General features: G+C 41.5%; 1 protein-coding gene across 2 annotated transcripts; it reads right to left on the minus strand.

The window, feature by feature from the left end:
• Positions 1–5,987: 5,987 nt before the first annotated feature.
• On the minus strand, positions 5,988–18,448 carry TMEM114 (transmembrane protein 114). 2 transcript variants are annotated; one of them, XM_054391242.1, is made up of 4 exons: positions 18,262–18,448; positions 17,128–17,208; positions 8,760–8,897; positions 5,988–6,220 (listed from the first exon to the last, which is right to left on the minus strand). In XM_054391242.1, the coding sequence occupies exons 1-4, from the start codon at positions 18,443–18,445 to the stop codon at positions 5,988–5,990; spliced, it is 636 nt and encodes a 211-aa protein (XP_054247217.1). In that variant the 5' UTR covers positions 18,446–18,448. The 2 variants fall into 2 exon arrangements, with proteins under 2 accessions (XP_054247217.1, XP_054247216.1); XM_054391241.1 differs by lacking the exon at positions 8,760–8,897 and having other exon boundaries at positions 18,262–18,445.
• Positions 18,449–18,764: the final 316 nt, after the last annotated feature.

Here is an 18,764-nt window from a genome sequence, read left to right on the forward strand (position 1 = left end):
CTGCTCACTGTAGTAAACAGGACTCTGTCTCTTCACTGCATCCCAGTCTTAAGTTACTTATGCAGAACTTTTCCATTTTATCAGAAGAGCCCTGGACTAAACCAAGGTGCTATTGTATGTGGAGTTTGCCACAGAAAGGAAGGAGGTACAGGTTCCAGGTCTGCTGGTGACAGCTGTTGCCATGCCTCTAATGTTCTATTTATAAACAGAAAAGCAGACAACTCAAAAGACTTGTAATAATAAGTCCCACAAAGTTTGTTCCTTCTATGGATTTTGCCTGACAGAATTTTAATTTTTTTTGCATAATTAAATGCTTCACTGTACAATACTAATCAAGTGGGAGCTGTGGCAATAAGAGGTTTATGATGCTAAAGGGCTTTCACAGTGCTGATGCAGCCAGATCCAAAAGGCTGCGGAAATAGAGGCTCCTTCACAGTGCAATGCAGCTCAGCCTCTCTGTATGCTGCAGGCATTGCATCCATTAGCCTATAAATATTTGAGAAGGCCAGGTTGGATGGAGAAATATGTTAGCTCCTCCAGCAGCCAGATGTGTTGTCCAGAAGCATAAGCCATTAGCAAAGGCTGTTCAGCTATTGGCAGGCAAATTCTTTTCAACACCCAGGGAGCATTACACTGAGAGAATCCCAGCCTTCCATGACAAGTGTTTGCCTTGTCCTTGGCAAAAATGGAAATGGTAAAATAATGAGCCAAAAGCTCTTCAGATAACTGCTTGCATCCAATGCCAGCCAAGGGGTCTTTCAGCTAGCTTTGAAATGAGTGGTGTAAGCAGACTATCACAAGGACTAAGATGCTACTTTTTAATACTTCGCTTGTCAGCTCTAGTCTGCTCCAAATAAAATAGTAAACCAAATAGCTTAAACCATCATGTGGATGAGACAGGCTGTAGAGGTGGTATTCTTAAATAAATGCTTTTTAATTCTCAAGAGTGGTGAGTGATGACCTGATGGTATAAATACACTCAGCTGTGACAGCTCAGCTGGGAAGCAGTAACCCATTAACTGATGATAACTTTCCTACTTGCAGTCCCACAGCCCTTCCTTTCTGACAGTTTTGCAAGTATAACTTTAGTGCATTCTCCTCAATGGTGATGGAACCTGAAAGGTTCCTGTGTGATCACAAAGATGGAGTTTCTTAGATAACAGACTGAGAAACTAGGTCACATGTAACGAGATTTCACTCTATCAGTGTCACCTTAGTTACAGTGGGGTATGACACTGCATCCCTCTTCCTTTCCCTCTAATACCTGTCTCTACATACCTGCAGAGTGTTAGCCAGCTGCTGTTCATCTGTTCAGGGACTAAGGAACTACCCACAAATAGTGTTCATCCAACATGTAAGTCTAGTAACTTGATCCAGCACCACAGCTAAGAATGTTTTTTTTACAGAAGATGCTCTACCCTAGCAGTTTGGCTGGGAAGAATTACAGATGTATCTGAGTAGTTTATGCAGGGGTATGTTGGTAGATGTGGAGTGGACAAGAAGACTGAATCTAACAAACGTGAGAGGTTAAAGCTGGTCTCTGCTACTTCGACAGCTGTTGCACAGTTTCAAAATTCAGCAATGTCTTGGTGAATTTCACTGTAATTCCTCAGCTCCTACTGAGAGACCTTCCTGACTTTGTTAGAAAAAAATATTTTTATTGATAAAAGGTAAAGACATTAAGAGCCACAGGAAAAATGTGGCCTGCTGTTTCCTGCAGAACCCCTCTTACAGTTTCTGGATGGATCCTAATGTCTGTCCCATTCTGTTATTCAGTTCTTGGTTCAAGTCTGTCATATTCTGGAAATAAGCCTTTGTATAAAGGTATTTTTTTTATTATTATTTGCAACATCAGATGTTCAATTGCATTAGTTTTAGCTTAATGGTTTTGACATTTATGCTGCAAACATAAACAGAAAACAGTACTGGTTGATCTAATCAAAAGTTAGCCATCAAGGGATGATAGCAGCCATCTCCTAAGAACAGAAGCAGTAAAAACCTTTAAGAATGTTTTGTGATTTATGTTTTGTTTAATTTAAAAAAGAAGGTATTCAGTACATTCTCATCATCTGACATTTTAACTTAAGATGGCCAGTGGCTGAGAGAAGTTACTGGCTAGGATTCAGCAGCTCCTAGATGAGATTCTCTGGGCTATAAAATACAGGAGCTTGAGCATAGTGAACTTGCCAAGTCTTCTCTGCTCTTCAAACCATACCAAAAATAGCATGTATGGAAACCATAGAATGGCTCAGGTTAGAAGGGACATTAGAGATCATCTACTCCAACCTTTCCACTATGGGCAGGGACACCTCTCAACTAGACTTGGCTGTTCAAGGCCTCATCCAATCTGGCCTTGAACAGCCCTAGGGAGGAGGTATCTACAACCTCCCCAGGCAGCCTATTCCAGTCTCCCCACCCTTGTACTGAAGAATAGGTTTAGGCTGGATCTTTGGAAAGCCTATCTCCCTCAGCTTCAAACCATTCTCCCTTGTCCTACTGCTAGACACCCTTGTGGAAAGTCCCTCTGCAGCCTTCCTGTAGCATCCCTTCAGGTATTAGAAGGCAGCTATAAGGTCCCCCTGGAGTTTTCTCTAGGCTGAACAATCCCAGCTCCCTCAGTCTCTCCTCACAGCAGAGTTGCTTTCGTTCCAAATGCAGGCAAGTGCTTCGTGTAGCCATGAGATGTCAGCAGAGACCGCTGCTTCTGTGCAGACCAGTCCACAAAGCAAAAGATCTCTCAGTTTGAGAATTCAAACTACCATTACTAGTTATATGAACACTGAAGTGGGATGTGACCTTGCAGTATGTACTGCCACTGCTAGTGTGCATCCAAAGATTGTGACAGTGACAGGGCTGACAAAAAGCAAGAGAGAAGTCTGAGGGCCTTGAGGAAGCCTTTGAATTAGTGATTAGAACTGGCAGGTAGCTCTGTGCACTCTGACCACTTAAACACACTGGCCCTGCTCAATACATCTATTTTTCTTCACTTTAAATGCACCTAGGAGTTTGCTACTCACCAGAAAGCAATGGGAACAGGCAGAGTCCTCATCTCAGCAATACATTTTGGGGAATGTAAGAACCAAAGAACTGTAAATAAGCAGTTTCAGTACAAGGAAGAAGCTGATAATGCCACTTGTGTCAAATTACAAAGTTCCTTCCAGGAAGTTTTCTCTTTCTAGCATAACTATCCAAAATACTCAAAGCTTATTTGACTATTCCGAACTATCTTTTCTGTATTCGGAAGGAATTCCAGATAAATTCAGGGGTTCTACAAATATTCATGAGAAGATACTCTTTATTACCATTATGCCAGATATTGCAAGAAGGCAGAATGAGAAATTTCGGAAAACCATGGAAATGAGAATTGCTCTTATTCAGTAACAGATTCACTGGCTTTCTGGTTAGATTTGGTCATCTGAGTGTTTCATATTGTATCTGTACAAGGACCTTATAAATACCTACCACTTGTGACACAGGCATTTCAAAAGCATCATATAAACTGTAGAACAGATCTGCAGGAAAAATGAAAGAAAAACAGATATCTGACATCTTAGTTCTTCCATGTTTTGGTAAATAATTCCCAGCTCTGAGATGTCATTTAATTGAATTTTACAACGTCCAAAAACTACTGTAAAATAACACCTGTAATAAATATTCAAAAAATAACTCAGATTATATTTTACTGTTACAGCTTACAGCAATGTCTGAGTAATGTCATACAAAAACTGTATTATAAATAGCTTCACCAGAACCAAAACACAGAAATCTTACATTTGACATCATTCACAAAAGCATGTGGGATTTTGGCTACGAAGGATTTTTGACTCACTCTTCTTACAGAGCTGGTTTGGTATGCTTTAACTTGTAAAATGACTCAGTTACACAGTCTCAGCACAAGGCAACATGGAAAATACGTGAAAAATTATGTGGGAGCAAGTAAGAACTACGAAGTTGTCCTGGCTATTCACAGAATTTCTACTGCTCAGTCTATTCAGGATTTCTACCCTCCTTTCATTCTGATAACAAGCAAGGTCTGCCAACTAAGGTCTTAGACTGGGATTCAGAAACTCTGGGTTTATGTGACCTTGGGCAGTTTTTCTGCTTCAGTCCTCCATTCACAGCAAGGTAGTAATAAGGTTTCCTTCTATCTCCACAGACTGCAAACTCTCAGAAGCTCCCTGTCACTATTTCTTGTAAAGTAATTGGTACTGTGAGACCAAAATTAGAGCTGAGCTCAGTAAGAGTAAATGCGCCATCTGTAACACAAGACACAATGACAAAATTGTTCTGGTATTGAACAGAGGTAGGTAAATGATGCCCTTTGCACTCCTGGAGAAAGTACAAGGGACTTGCCCAATGGCACAGTGTGCCTTGCTGACACTGCCCCTGAGTCAGTCTTGAACTGCAGTATGCTGAAGTCCTCCAGAACCACGCCATCTAACAGAAATGTAGTGGAGCTGTTAAAGCATGGAACTCTTTATTCAAAGCCACAGCAGTCAGGACAAAATTTCTTCATTAACTTCAGTGGCCACCAAAGTAAACTTTCTCTTCAATGTTATCAACCAGAGGAAAAGCTAAGAAACAAAAACAACTAGACTGCTTGGCACCTAAGATGAAATTCAGGAATCCTGTGTTTTCTGTTTTACTCAGCAATTTTCAGCACAAGTTAAATGTATTCAAACACAAACCATGTGCACAAATTTCAGGTGAAGGAAGTATCATCAAAACTGCTAAGCAAAAACTGGGAAATGTATCAGATAAATCTTCTGCATTACAGAACTTAAAATTCCAGCTACTAAGAAGCTGAAAGAGGTAAACATATAGCTTGAGTGCCTGATAGGCTGGCTACAGTAGCTAGTGAAAACATCTTTCTGGAAAAGCTGCTGTATCTTCTGCAGTACACTCACCACTGCACTTCAGAACTTCACCATCACAGTCACTACCATCTGCTAGATGACTAATACCAAATCATTCACAGTATCTAGGCCTTACAGCCTTCCATTTTACCACAGCATAAAAGCTTGTTTTTAGAAATAAAGTAATTTCATTGTTTCTACCCTAGAAGTAATGATTTGGGGAAAGACAACATGATGCTGTGTCTCTTTTTAGACAATACATGCACCAGACATGAATTAGGCTTCTGGGGTTTTCTGGTTCCTAAAATCACTCTATTTTTGTGTGTTCTGACAAATTGTGTGATTGTGGTATAGGAGAGAGGACTGCCTTTCTGGGGAGACGAGGGAAAAGAAAGCTCCTACAAATATGGATGTTGTACACCAGAGTAAAGACGAATATTCACCTCACAAGATGTCCTAGTCATGCCCTAGTGCTGGGAGTTATCATCAGGGTTCCGAGGTTCTTACTAATCTGGAACAATTTTAGTTTGTGCAACAAACCCACATTAAGTGTGCAACATTTAACTGAGCAGTGAACACCTCATTCTCTCTCCTTGGGCTCAGGTGTACAGACACCATATGTCTCCATGGTCCTCTAAAGGCAGCAAGAAGATCATCCTACCTTCCACAAAGGAGCCATCTCAGAGCAGCTCTACTGGAATCCTAGGCATACTTCTTAGGAGTCTCAGAGGAGAAACCAAAAGCTAAATGGGCCATGTATAGCAGCCTGCTAGGTACTCTGTGGCATTCTGCTGGGACAGCAGAAAGGAGAAAAGAAAGCAAGAAATTTGCCTTGTTGTAAGCAATGAACGGAGATGCCTTTTAAGGTGCCAGCTGAAATGATTTCCAAAACACTAACACTACAATGCACTTTCTTCTAAAATCACAAAGGTTTTCTTATTGACAACACTTGAAATGTTTCACTGATTTATCAGCATCTTTGTGTTTTACAGCCAGCTGCCAGGAAAAGGGTTTAGGGCAGCTGACAAGACGGTCAGTCATGGCCTTGCCACTTCTGTTAGCCATGGTGACCAGATGGACCAAGCCTGCCCAGGCTCTGCAGGGCTCTGGTGTAGCAGTGATACCTGCTGCTCATAACGCCTGCTCGTGCTGACGCTTCACACCCACAGTCCTGGCTGCCAGCAGAAACGCAGCCCCGGTGAGCACCTCTGCCACAAAGGAGATCCAGACCAGTGCCAGCGACCAGCCGAACCTGATGTCGATTTCCACCAGCAGATCCTTACTCCTCAGGAGGCAGACAGCTTCTTCAAAGGCAGCAGCTGAGTATGCAATATAGACACTGATCCCAGCAAGTGTTACAAGAGCTGAGAAAGAGAAACGTATTCAGCTAGTTGCAATCCACTGCAGAAACGAAAAATAATGAACTGGATATCAATTAGGGCTTCTTTGCCACTCCTTCCCACCTTCATACCCAGGCCAAGTTACCAGCTAGCCTCTGTTTATCTTTGACATCTAGGTGAGGCTGTTTTTGGAGGGGAAGGGTGAGAGGGAAGTAAAGGTTAGGTTATTTCTGTCCAGGGAGTTTAATGTGTTCTCGCTGTTAAATACTGGATCAAAATGTACAAAAGCAAGCTTCCCATTATAAAAATCTAGTCCTATCTATCTTTTACAGGTATCTAGTGCATGCACAGCTCTGTTTTCAGTGGTGATTTTTCAGTGCTATGCAACACACACAATTTTCTACCTCTATGCAAGAAAGCCCACTGAGACAGAGATTCTTGCATGTCAGGTCAGTGATCTGAATTTAGCCTGTTCTCTAATTTTTACTATTGTTACTAAATGTGCTGGTCTTACTGTTACCTCCCACCAAGTGTTGTGGTGTCATGACTATTCATCACTTCCAAATAATTGAGCCAAAGACATCCTTAAAAATGAAGTACCCGATCAAGAAGCCAAATGTTTTCGGAATGAAAGGATTACACAGAAGCTAGCAAACATCCTGGGTCTGGCATCTGTGTCACTTCAAAGGACACCTACTAACTAAAGTCGTAACTTCACTGGATCAGTGGCAGGAAAGATGTGATAAAAAGGCCCTGGATTAAAGGATTGGAGTCCAGGGAAAGTAGATACTGGAACATTTGTAGGGCAAGGTAGCATCTTATCCAATTCTGAGGGAGAAAATCTTTGGTCTGGCTTCTGTTAAAAAAGATAATTCCAGACAAGTCTGCATTTTTGCCAGAGACGAGTTTGAGTAGAAGCAAACCAAGACAGATGAGTATTGGTTATCCAACAGCCAAAACTCATACTCCTGTTCCTGATTTCATCCATGCTATGATGCTTGTACCTTACTCTAGTCCTCTGAAAGGGAGAAAAAAAACCCAAACGTTTTATAGCTTTTGTCACCAGAAATGGCAATGACTGTTTTGCTGGCATTTTCAACAAGGTATGCTGAGTTCTGGGATCCTCTTTAAATGTGGCCATATTTCAAACAAATGGGGAAGCATATAGGATGCCCTGGGACATGGAACAGATCAATTCTGTTAGTTTTCCAAAAACCTCAGTTTTCTGCTGAGACAGAACTATCTAGTCAGTACTGAACTTTGTGAACTGGACTAGCCTGTAAGACTCTGCATGCCCTTTACCCACATCAAGCCTCAGGTGAAACAACTGAACAGTTCCACCTGTGAGGGAGGAGGGCCTGGTCCCACACCGAAGGCCGCCCTGCAGTCTCTTCATGCTGTCCTGGGAAACAGCACTAGTTGCATCTTCAGAACATATTTTTAAGCACCCCTCTTCTAATGGTGTCTTTGTGTCTCCTTTCACTCTTTGCAACTCCAAGTGTCTTAGAAAGGCACAGTACTCCAGTCCTTAGCAAGATAATCATGCTTTGCACTTCACAGCTTTTCATCTTTTACTTACTATATGGAGTAGTTTTCAAATTGCTTAAGCCTTTTTAGTGAATACGGCTTTCTGATGTTCTAAGGAAACAGAACTTCTCTTTTGCAGAAGCATAATGGGGGTGGTTGGTCTTTGTAAGAGCACTTCAGACTAAAAAAGGTCAGTCAAGACTTAGAGAGCAGCATTTTTCTTCCATCAGTCTCTTAACATTCTCTTAGAAACAGGACTGCGCAATCAGCTGATGAGGATCAATACTGAGGATCCCCTTCTCTGTTGGAGAAAATTTCTATTTCAAGTTACGTTTTGAGATAGTGATGAAAATCTGTTTGGAGAAGGATTTAATGGAGATGGACTTAAACCCAGTTTTCTTACTTTGACAGAATGTTTTCGTTTTAATTCGTAAGTGATTTTCTTAAACACATTTGCTTCCAACTGAAACATTGCACTCCAACTAAAATAACTCTTTGGGGTTTCCTTTTGTGACCCAAAGTTTGGAGACCACATTGTAGTTCAAAAGTAGCAATGAAGCTCACCTAGAACGCTTAGTAAGACCCTTTCCAGGATCCCATTGCAAAGCCTTTGACAGAATGCCAGTTGTCTTAATAGTTGTAAGGTCTGTGCAAGGCTACCAAACCCTCTGCATTACTAATTCCAAAGTCACTTCTCCATTACTCCATTGCCCTGTCTGTAAAGACCATGGGCACTGTGCTGAGAAGGTATTAAATCTCTTGTGTTAATGGGCACAGCAAACACATTGTGCTCAGTGTGACTCACTCCACAAGGATGTATGGTTGTCTGTGATTATTTGCCTTTCCTGGCTCTAAGTGGCAGCTTTCTCTTCCAGAATCCTGTCAGGAGCTGAGCAGACAGCAAGTGAATGAGCACCAGCATTATTCTGAAACCAAACTTTTGTTTAGTTTTTTCTCCCCTGGAAGACAAAGTGATGCTTCCCAGGTACAATCTCCTATTATTTAAAAAGGTTAAGCTAGGTGTCTGGTATAATACCTCCAAAAAGAAAAAGCAGTCCTGTCATTAGAAGCAGTAGGTAGGCTCTGGCAAGTATACTGATGAATCCAGTCATTCCTCCAAAAATCATCAGTATCAGGCTGAGAGGCATCAGGATGACAAATGTTCCATGCATGTCTGAAGAAAAACAAAGAATGTTAATATTCTCATATTTGTTATGGTGCCATGTACTAATAATTATTGAGTGCAGAGCTCCTGGTGGGGATCAAAGCTTTCTTTTGTGTTTCACAAACAAGGAGTTGGACAATCTCTTGGGTTTTCATTTGAAGTTGGCAGGACAGATATATGGTATGGAGAAAAAGGTTACATCCAGAGTAAGCCCTGCAGAGGATTACAGCCTGTGTTTCAAAGACCACAGATATAAAGGATATGTCTACAAGGATACACTTAAGCATTAAACAGTTCCCAGATATTAAGCCTAGCTGGGTAACAGCTGATGCACTGCATATCAGACAGTCACTGGCAATCTTAATAAAAAGCAGCCCTGGTTATCTGAATCATACAGATCACAGTGAGTGGCATTTTTCTGTTTGGGTGATGAGATCCAGCAGATGCTTTGGTTAAATACTTTCTTTTCTGTCACATGTCCTCTGCTGAACTGATCTAGCAAATTGTTGACCTTTTTCTCTGTTGCAGCTGACCATCAGTTGGAGGTAGATTTTCCCATCCAGCTCTGATTCTGTGCCTGTCATTGTTTTTTACAGCAGCTTTGCTAAGTACATTAACCTATCCTGCTTGTTTCCTCCCATGCTTAAACGTTTTACATTAGCCTTTCTTGATCCCTGTAACGTTTTAATAGCTGTGTAAACAGAGGGTTGCTATGTATTTTTTATATCACACTGTTTTTTCCATCATAAACCATCTTTGTGTCATTGCTTCCTCTCATGCAATCTATCCACAACATTGAATCCAACCTTTTCTAGAATAATAACAAAAAAAAAAAATTACAGCTTCCAGTATCAATTTATTTCATAACAGAGTGAAATGCTGAGTTACTGAGAAAGAAAAACTTTAGGAAATGGATTTAGAGGCCCCTAGGCTTCAGTGTCTCATTTAATTTCACAGAGGAACAGTAATACGTTATCAGCTGGTTACCAAGGGAAGGGAGATCACAGTGTGTGATCAGCTGATCCATTTTTTTAAGGCACTGTAACTGCTTACTGAGTTGGAGGTTGCTCCCCATGCCACTGGCGAAGGATCCAGTTTATCCTCCTCATATCATTACAAACATAAGACCCAACAGTATAAGTATCTCTCTCTCTTCAGTTATAGAAGCTTGGATGGTTTGGAAAGGCCTGCATGGGATTCTGATACCCTGAAAAGGCCTTGGGGTGATAAAATCTGGCCTAATTAACGTTTTAAAAGTATGAATGCAAGAGTAGTGTAACTCTGTCCTCAGACCTGGCTCTGCAGGGAGGGAAGAAACACAAACTAGCTCCTCGCTGGGGCTGCTGTGTGATTCTCCAGGTGTTCCTCACTAGTCAAAGTGCTGCTAACAAACTATACCTCAAGACAGTGGCACTAGCAATTCCTATTTCTTTGACTTCCCATTCATGGTGTGATTTCCTACTGCAACTAGGACTGTAACCTTAGCCAGGAGAAGAGCAGATGAAAATGAGGCTCTGAATGCAACCTTTTGAAGCACAAGGAAAACTAAGCCACAGTGGAGCATTCTCCTGGGGAGTGTCACAGATTAATGATCTGTGACAGTTGCATGCAGCATCTGAATAACTCTCATCTTTATGCCCTCTTCAGTGAAAATAGAGGTCTGAGGGATATCCCAGCTGAAACCCACAAATCCCACTGTGACAGAGCCTTACTTTTTCCTACACACCACTGGGATCACATTTCTCATGAATCACCTGCAGCTTTTTTGAAATCCAATATTTGATGGATTGTATTTGATTAAACAGGACTTTTATCACCTCTAGTGCTCTAGTTCAATACCTAATACCCATTTGTCCTTCTTCTGTCAAACCTGTAACTGCCTAGGAAACTTATTCTAAAGTGCTGCCATGGCAACCACTCAGGAATCTGAATTCATGCTGTCTGGCATATGATATTATACCATTATATTCCTTGATTAGAGGGACAGAATTGGTTTACAGAAGGACATGACTTGAAATATCTTTACTATGTTTCTGTCTTCAATCATCATCTGTGAAAGAAGTTAAATCATTGATTTTGCAGTCATTTTAGTGGGTTTAAAGTTGTGTTGAAATACATATTTATGGATTATCTATTATACATAGAACTGTCTTTATTTTTATGAAATTTATTGAAATATTAAAAAAAAACAACCCACCCCTAAGCATTTGGCACAAGAAGAGGTCCATGCACTTTCCTGTAAAACAGAACTCTGTTTCCCACATCTACTTCTCAATGCCTGTCAGTCCAGCAGGAGAGATCCACTAGTTTAATCTTGAAAATACCAAAACAAACTGATGGACATTTAAAAAATATTTCCCTTTTTTTAAAGCAAAACAATACTTCAGTTGCTGTTTCAGAGCTGTTTCACTAAAGGTCTGACCACCTGTCTGTAAGAATGACACCTGCAGTGCGTGTCCAGATCTGTGAATTTGACAGACATCTCTAAATTACCAACCAACACAGTTGTTGATGAGTTGCTTGTAACAGGAATCTGTGGAATGAACGAGAAAAACTGAATAGCATCAAAAGTAACCAACTGCAGTCTATCAGTTTTGTTAATCATCTCTTGTTAACATGGTGGAACTTAACTATTTCAAACTAACTTTGGATTAGTTTGCACAGCTTATAATAGCAAATGTCTCTAGAAATCTGTAATAGTCACCTCATCAGAAATACTGCAAATGGAGGCAGCTTTATTATAAGGACTTTTTATCTTCCCCAGCAGTAACTAACCAGCCAATTAGAAAGAAAAATCCTCCAGCTGAAACAGAATGCTGGCAGTAGCTAAAACAAGTGGAGCTACTCTTACTGGCTTGGCAAAGCCAAGAAGTCATTCACTGAGAAAGCCTGACCTGCTTGCAAGGAAGGGAAGAAACAACTTAATGAGCAATAGAAAAGAACCTCTGCCTGTGTCTGTAAGGCTTCTGTGCTTGCACCCCAGGAATACAAAGGCCTGGACTCCCTCCCGTTGAGTAGAGAAAAAATGATGATGGAGGAGAGCTCATTGGCTTAGGGTACCCTGGCATAATTAGCTAAGCTCTGGACTTTGTTTAACATGTTTTGGCTTTGTGCTCTTCTCAGACAACTGGAAGACAAAATGCAGATAGCAGAAATAAAATAGTGCTACACTTGGTAGAGGTGGGCACTGACAAATCCCTTCAAAACAAAGAATAGGCAGAATGATAAACACAAGGGATGCACTGTGGTTCACACTCTGTTGCTACAATAGCAGTGTTATCTCACATTTCTGTAGATATTTATTGTTGTACCTATTCTAAGTACTGAGCCAAATGTTCACTGGAACCCCTCTGAAGGACCCCTGCACTGCTGAACAGAAACAAAGCAGACCTGTTTAGGTCTACACCTACCATATTGATTAAGTCAGAATTTCTAGCTCATCATTTGGGTCTCACTTCACTTGGCCTCTGAACTGGCTCTTTGACAGGTATTCCAGCCCTAGCTGATTCATTCTGATAACTTAAAACCAAAAGGAAAAACAGTGAAGAACTGTAAATCCCCTGGGAAAAGTGCAATGGCAATCAAAGAGTAAGGCATTCTGAGAGTCTAACATTAAAAAGATGTTAACTCAGTAAAAATGAAAGCAGGCCCTTCAAGACTGGGGAGAAGTGTGAAAGTACCTGGTTAGTGACTGTCACAGGGGCCACACACTTTAAGGAAATCCAGTCTAGTTCAACTGCTCTATTAAATTGCTTTTGTTGAAGAAGAAAACAATACAGCTGTTACATTACAACAACTGAAGCATCAGCAGCTTGCCCCTACTGCAAAGATTGCTTCCCTACAGGAACCACCAAGTTGCTTGTAGCCTCGTGGTTCCAGCTATATTGATGTCTAAAATAGAAATTAAAAATAAATACCCTGGGGAGAATAATTTAAGCAGCTGCACACTCCAGTCTGGGGTTTATAAGAGGAAAAAACATTTACTTCCAGACATATACAAGTGGAAACCACATCCATTAACCGATCATCTCTGGATGGCTCAAGAATAGAGGAGAGCCCTAGAAAGTGAATTGTAACAGGAAATCAATCACTGGCCACAATGTTCATGCCACTAAGAAAAAGTCAGGATTCTCAGAGGCTTAATCATGCCTTGTAGGTAACCAGTGGAGCTGGTTTGTGTGTCAGAGACAAACCAGGCAGTCATGAAGAAGTAACACTAATTCCTCTCATGTTCCTTTTCATAACGCTATCCCCAGCTCTGCAGTGTAGGTGAGACCCTGGACTAGTTTGGGGTGCAAAGCTAAAATTCAAGAGGAATTACATGGTTTGTAGCTTCACATCTGTTTGCATCTTTGGACCAGGATGGCTTCTTACGTTTTGGCCAAATAACACATTGTAGAAGTTGCTTTGATGTGCCCAAAGCCAAAAAGAAAAATGAAAACAAAAAGCTTTGTAGGAATTTAGTGTTAAATTACAAGAGGACACACAAAAATAATCTCAGCATTTTAAGAAATTTCACCATGTTTTGAAAAATCCCTTAGGCACTGTTTTCTAAGATCAGCAAATCGTAAGGCATTTAGCTCAGAAGAATGCAGATGGAAGCAATTGTTGTGTTATGAAGCAGAGGTCACTATCCAGCCATAACTGAGACACACACAAACAGGTTACTTGAATTCCTAAAACGTCAAGCACATAGCAAAGTTCTTACATTAGCACCCAACAAAGACATTACTTTCTTCTTTTGACAGCTCCTCTGTCCTGCAAGAAGCACTCGAACCAAGTCCAGAGTCCAAACTGATTTTGATTAGAAATCATTGCAAATGTGTTCATTTTGCAGGGATTATTACACTGGTGCTGTCTTTACCTAAATCTATACTGGTATTTATGGATCATTATATAACTGGGGTAAATGAAAAGTATTTATATTACCAAAAGAGCCAATAGTAACCTTACCCTAATGTAACTTGGGTTTTGGTTGGTTTGGGGTTTTTTGAAAGGTTTTATTTTACAAAGCTGCAATTCTTGGGGAAAATATTTTGGTAAACTTATTGCCATTGCTTCTGTGAACCAGCTTCTCTCTGTATGTGATCCTCAACGTTTGGTTGTGATTCTGACTGTTATGTTTCTTCTACTGGAAAACGCCAAAGCTGCTCAGAACTCTTGATGCAGTCTCCTGCCATTTGGGAGAGATGGTTTCAGCTCTTCCTGCTTGTCTCCCATAGCTGGCATGGCAAGACACATTATCTAGGATGTATTTGCTGACAGATTTCAGTTTTAAAGGTGCCTTTTAGGGGACTATCTTTAATCCTTTAGGTCTAAGAGGCCCTAACAACTGTCTAAACTGCAAAAAGTGACACTTTCAGTTTAATCCTATATGGAACAGAGGAAAATGTACATCTCCAGTATCAGGAAAGCTAGTGGCAGGTAGTCTAGTGGTATATTTCTTTAGACAGTGACTGGTGTTTTAAAAAAATAAAACAACCATGCCATAAGGTAATGTGTGGCAGGCAAATATTTTATATATTGTTGGTTTGAAGGGAGAGTGGGTACACACCATACATTCAGCTGGATGGAGTGGTAATAAAATGGAAAGCTTGTGTCTAATCCATTAGAGAAATTGCTCAAGTACTCTTGTGATGTGAAAATACATCATACTCTCAGGCTAAACAAGGCCTAGGTTGATTTGCTAAGTAATATTGATGGCAGCACAGAACTTTAACTTGTATTCCAGTTTTAATTTGCCAGGAGCTCAGCGGGAAGTATGCTATAAACCTAAAAACAATCTGCTGGGGATGAACAGGAGAGAGACTGGAAATGTGGAGGGAGGGAATGTAAAGGCTCTAATGAAGCGTTTGTCTTCTGGTAGTGACCAGCACTCCTGTTTGCACTGAGAGCCAGCTCTCTGCAATCAGGTATAGATTTTCTCACATCTTCTCTGCACTTGGGTCTAGTGAAGAAGACATGCTAGGAAAAGTATGAGAACTGAAGAATGGGGGATGGGATTTCTCATGTATTACCTAAGTGCCTGCATTAGGAGGCAGCCCTTCTAAATCTTTTCAGAAGTAACTGGGATCGAGTAACTGAAGTTGATGTTGCCAGAGCTCCTGAAATTCCATTTGCCAATTGAACAGAGAGAAATATGGGTCTACAGCTAGACAGACTGAGATTAATTCCATGGGAATGTGCCTCATAGACACCTCCTGCACAGGCACACACTGAGAAAAAAGATTACTTTTTTTTTTACATAATTGATTAGAGCTGTGCAAATAGCCTGCTGTTAGCCCCATGTAGCAACCCATGAAGTAAATACTGGAACTACACTGGAATCCATGATGCCAGAAATGTCCTCTAGAATTCTAGTTAAAATGTGCTGTAAATGAAGATTTGCCCTTATCTGTGTGAATATGATTCAGTGACCAAAATCAGAAAATACTTAAGAAAGAAGTGTAAGGCTGAAGTAGAAGATAGTATCTCAGTATTTATCAAACCTAGATGTCCCTTAGAGATATCTGTAATTCCTAGAAGTAAGAAGTACTGACACGGCTCTTCCTATGTTCAGCTGCTATTGTTGTGGGTCTGTAGCCTCACCACACTGCAACTGCATCGAAGCTGAAGAGATAAAATATGAAAAAGTTCACACTGTAGGGCATTCTAATCAAACCTACTAGGTTCTTTCAGTGATAGTATCTTTTTTTAGGCTGCCTATGCCTACTTATAATAAATCCTGCAAGTGTCTTTGTAGACCTGAATTCTTTGTCCAGGAAACTAAAAATAGGACTGATATGAGAGTGAGGGATAAAAAAATTCTCTGAGGCTCTGAAGAGCCTGTAAACAGATCTATGAATCTAATTTTCACTCATATTCACTATTTTCTTATACTTCAGGACTACCAAAGAGCTGTCCTTTGTTCCCAAGCCAACATCAGTTTTATAACCAAAAGAGATCTCTATAGTCTTGGCCTTTATTTTTGCAGAATTCAGCTTTACGTTGAAGATCTGTAGTCTAAAATCTCCTTGTCTGCAAAAAACTACAGCTTCTGAAAACAGAAACTCAACTTTTGAAATGCTAGCCATTAGATCCTGAAATTTTAGACTCCCCAAACATAACAGCTGAGGTGCCTACAGTCAGGTAAGGTTTGTTCTGGTAAGGTTCAGTTAACTTTGAACCCTGTAAAAGGCTTAAGTGATCCAGTAGAAAATTGTTTTGCACAGTTTTCACCAATATTAGGCAGCTAAGGCCCTCTCTCTTAAGTAAGGAAGATTAAAGAAATGGCACCTTTCAATATGAAAACCCAGAGAGACAATGTGCTGCTTAGTCTTGAACCTGTCAATATGTTTGCAGAGCTGTTGCATTAGCCCACTAGGATCTCACTACAACTTCAGCTTTCCAGGTACTGTTGCAAGACAGCTACATTAGCATCAGTACCTCATAGGCTTGCTCTGCCATGTTTCCTGCACTTTCAGCTCTATCATGAGATGCTGCACCAAGAGATTAAAAACACTCTAAGCCTCTCTGGAGGATTGCTCAGGGAAATGGATGGTTTTGAGGAAAAGAGTACCATTTTAAGACACACGACAGATGCATATATTCTGCTTGCAATGGGAGAACAGCCAGAGTCAGAGAGGAGAAGTGAGTAAGTAAAAACCAACCAAACAAGCAAGCCCACAAACAAGCATGTATGAGCAAAGGACTGTGCAGAATATGATGCGAAGAAGATAAATCATATGTTAGAAGAAGCCTAAAAAGTATTCGAAAACGTTTAGTTTGGACTTCCTGAAAACATTCTCACCAATGCAGTTAGAAACTTAATCTTTTTGAACACAGTGTTCTTCAAAGACTGCTTTTACTCATTGGTTTATTTTCTTAAATTCCCACATCTGAAAGGGTAGACAATAACTTGTCTCAAAGACTAGTTTAAATGTGTGCTTAAACATTTTCAGTGATGAGGATGAGGGGATTTTGAGTATGTTTGCCTTTCATTTTTAATAATTGTGTACCTACCTGAGTCATTTCAGGCAGAAACATCTTGTTCCTGTAAATGAGCTGGACTTGACATCAAATAGATGGCTATTTCAACAGTAATCCCACTAAAGAACACATCCAGTGACAGATATTCTACAGAAGCAGAGTTAAAACAATCTCAGAGGTCCCCCCCTGAATCAGAAACAGGGCATTGCTAGCGGCCAGGGAGGGAGGAAAAGGTGGATGGAAGGATAGAAATAATACGAAAGTTACTCACACAAAAGTTGTCTGTGTGATTCAGTGATGTTTGCATTCTCATGCCAGAAGGGGTTTATCAAAGGGTAGCATTCACTCCTCTCTAACAGAGAAGAGAAAAAAACAATAAGCAAAATCCACACTGTAATACTGTATCACGATATAGCCTCTTCTATTGTGTGCACTTACAATTCATATAGTATTATCTGCTTCAAAACCAGTCATTCCTAGGTAGGGAATTAAAGGAGGGTATTTCACTACGTAGCATCAGCCAACTTCTGCTCCCATGAGGCCTGACCACTGAAGTCAAGAGGGAAGCATCTGCTCATTTCAGTGGGGCTCAGGGTACAGCAAAGAGAGAATTCACTCAACCTGCTCCTTCTTCCCTGCTCCACTGGATGTAACATCCTTTCTTACCTATGATAGGCATGACTTCTTGCTTTTAATAGTGACACCAAAACCAAAAGCAAGGGGCCTGGCATACAAATTAAAGTAAATGGGGAAAATCCTGTAATAGCCATGTGAGACTTCATTAAAACCCTGAACTGTCAAACACCAAGCACAGTGTAATTACTGGGTTTTCAGTCACTTACCTTTAGTTTGCATGAGATCCAGTTAATCATAGATACACATTTCAAAGTAACAACATTTATATGATTTATAGAAATATTATCTCTTTAGGTATAAAAAAGTATATATTCATTAATGTTATTGACATTTATATTCTTTATATTATTATTTATCATTTTAATAGCTTTAACCCAGAACGTTTGCCCCTTAATTCCCCCTGACTCAAATGAAAAGCCATCTTTTTCCTTCTAAATGGTTAACGTTTATTAAATTAGCTTAGATTAAAAGTTAATGTAAAATTAGGTTACAGCAGCAGAAAATTCGCTATCCCCACGTCTCCTTTGGAAAGTAATACAAGAGACATTCGGCAAAAAATTGCCGATGGGAAGGAAAAGGGCATGCAGAGGTAACGAGTTGGTTCCCTGAACAAGTCAAAACGAGAAGCCACGGCAGCTGCCTGCTCCGGTCCCCGGGGATCAGCTACCGCCTCAAGCGGAGCTGCCCCATGTAGCCGGACAAGCCCACAGCCGCCGTGGCGGACACGCGTGGCCCGAGGCCGGCTACCCGTCCATCCCACGCCACTCACCGCGGCAGGTCCGCCACAAACCCGAGTGCGAACTGAGGGCATCCGTGCGGTTGCGGGACGACTCCAGCTTGGACGCATCGATGATGTACCAGAAGTCCGTCGCGATGGCCACCACGAGGAAGACGAAGCTTGATACTCCCACCAAGGCCACGAAGAAGGAGAGGACGCCCAAGTTAAGCTTCATGCTGCCGGCCGCCACTGCCCTGCCTCAGCCAGACCCGACCGTCGTACCTCGCCGGGCCAGCGGGGCCCGCCGCAGGTAGCCCGCCCGGAGCCCCGCCCCGGCCGCGGGCGGGAAGGGCTGCGTCCGTCCGCTCTTCGCCTGCCGCCGGGCGGAGCAGCCAGCCTCGCGTCCCTCTGCTCTTCGCCTGCCGCCGGGCGGAGCAGCCAGCCTCGCGTCCGTCCACTCTTCGCCTGCCGCCGGGCGGAGCGGGCAGCTCCACGTCCCGCCGAAGCACCTCGGCTCCGGCACCGGGGCGCGAGCGGGAGCTGCTTCGGTCCCG

Source organism: Indicator indicator, chromosome 22 (assembly GCF_027791375.1).
Source record: "Indicator indicator isolate 239-I01 chromosome 22, UM_Iind_1.1, whole genome shotgun sequence".
NCBI lineage: Eukaryota > Metazoa > Chordata > Aves > Piciformes > Indicatoridae > Indicator > Indicator indicator.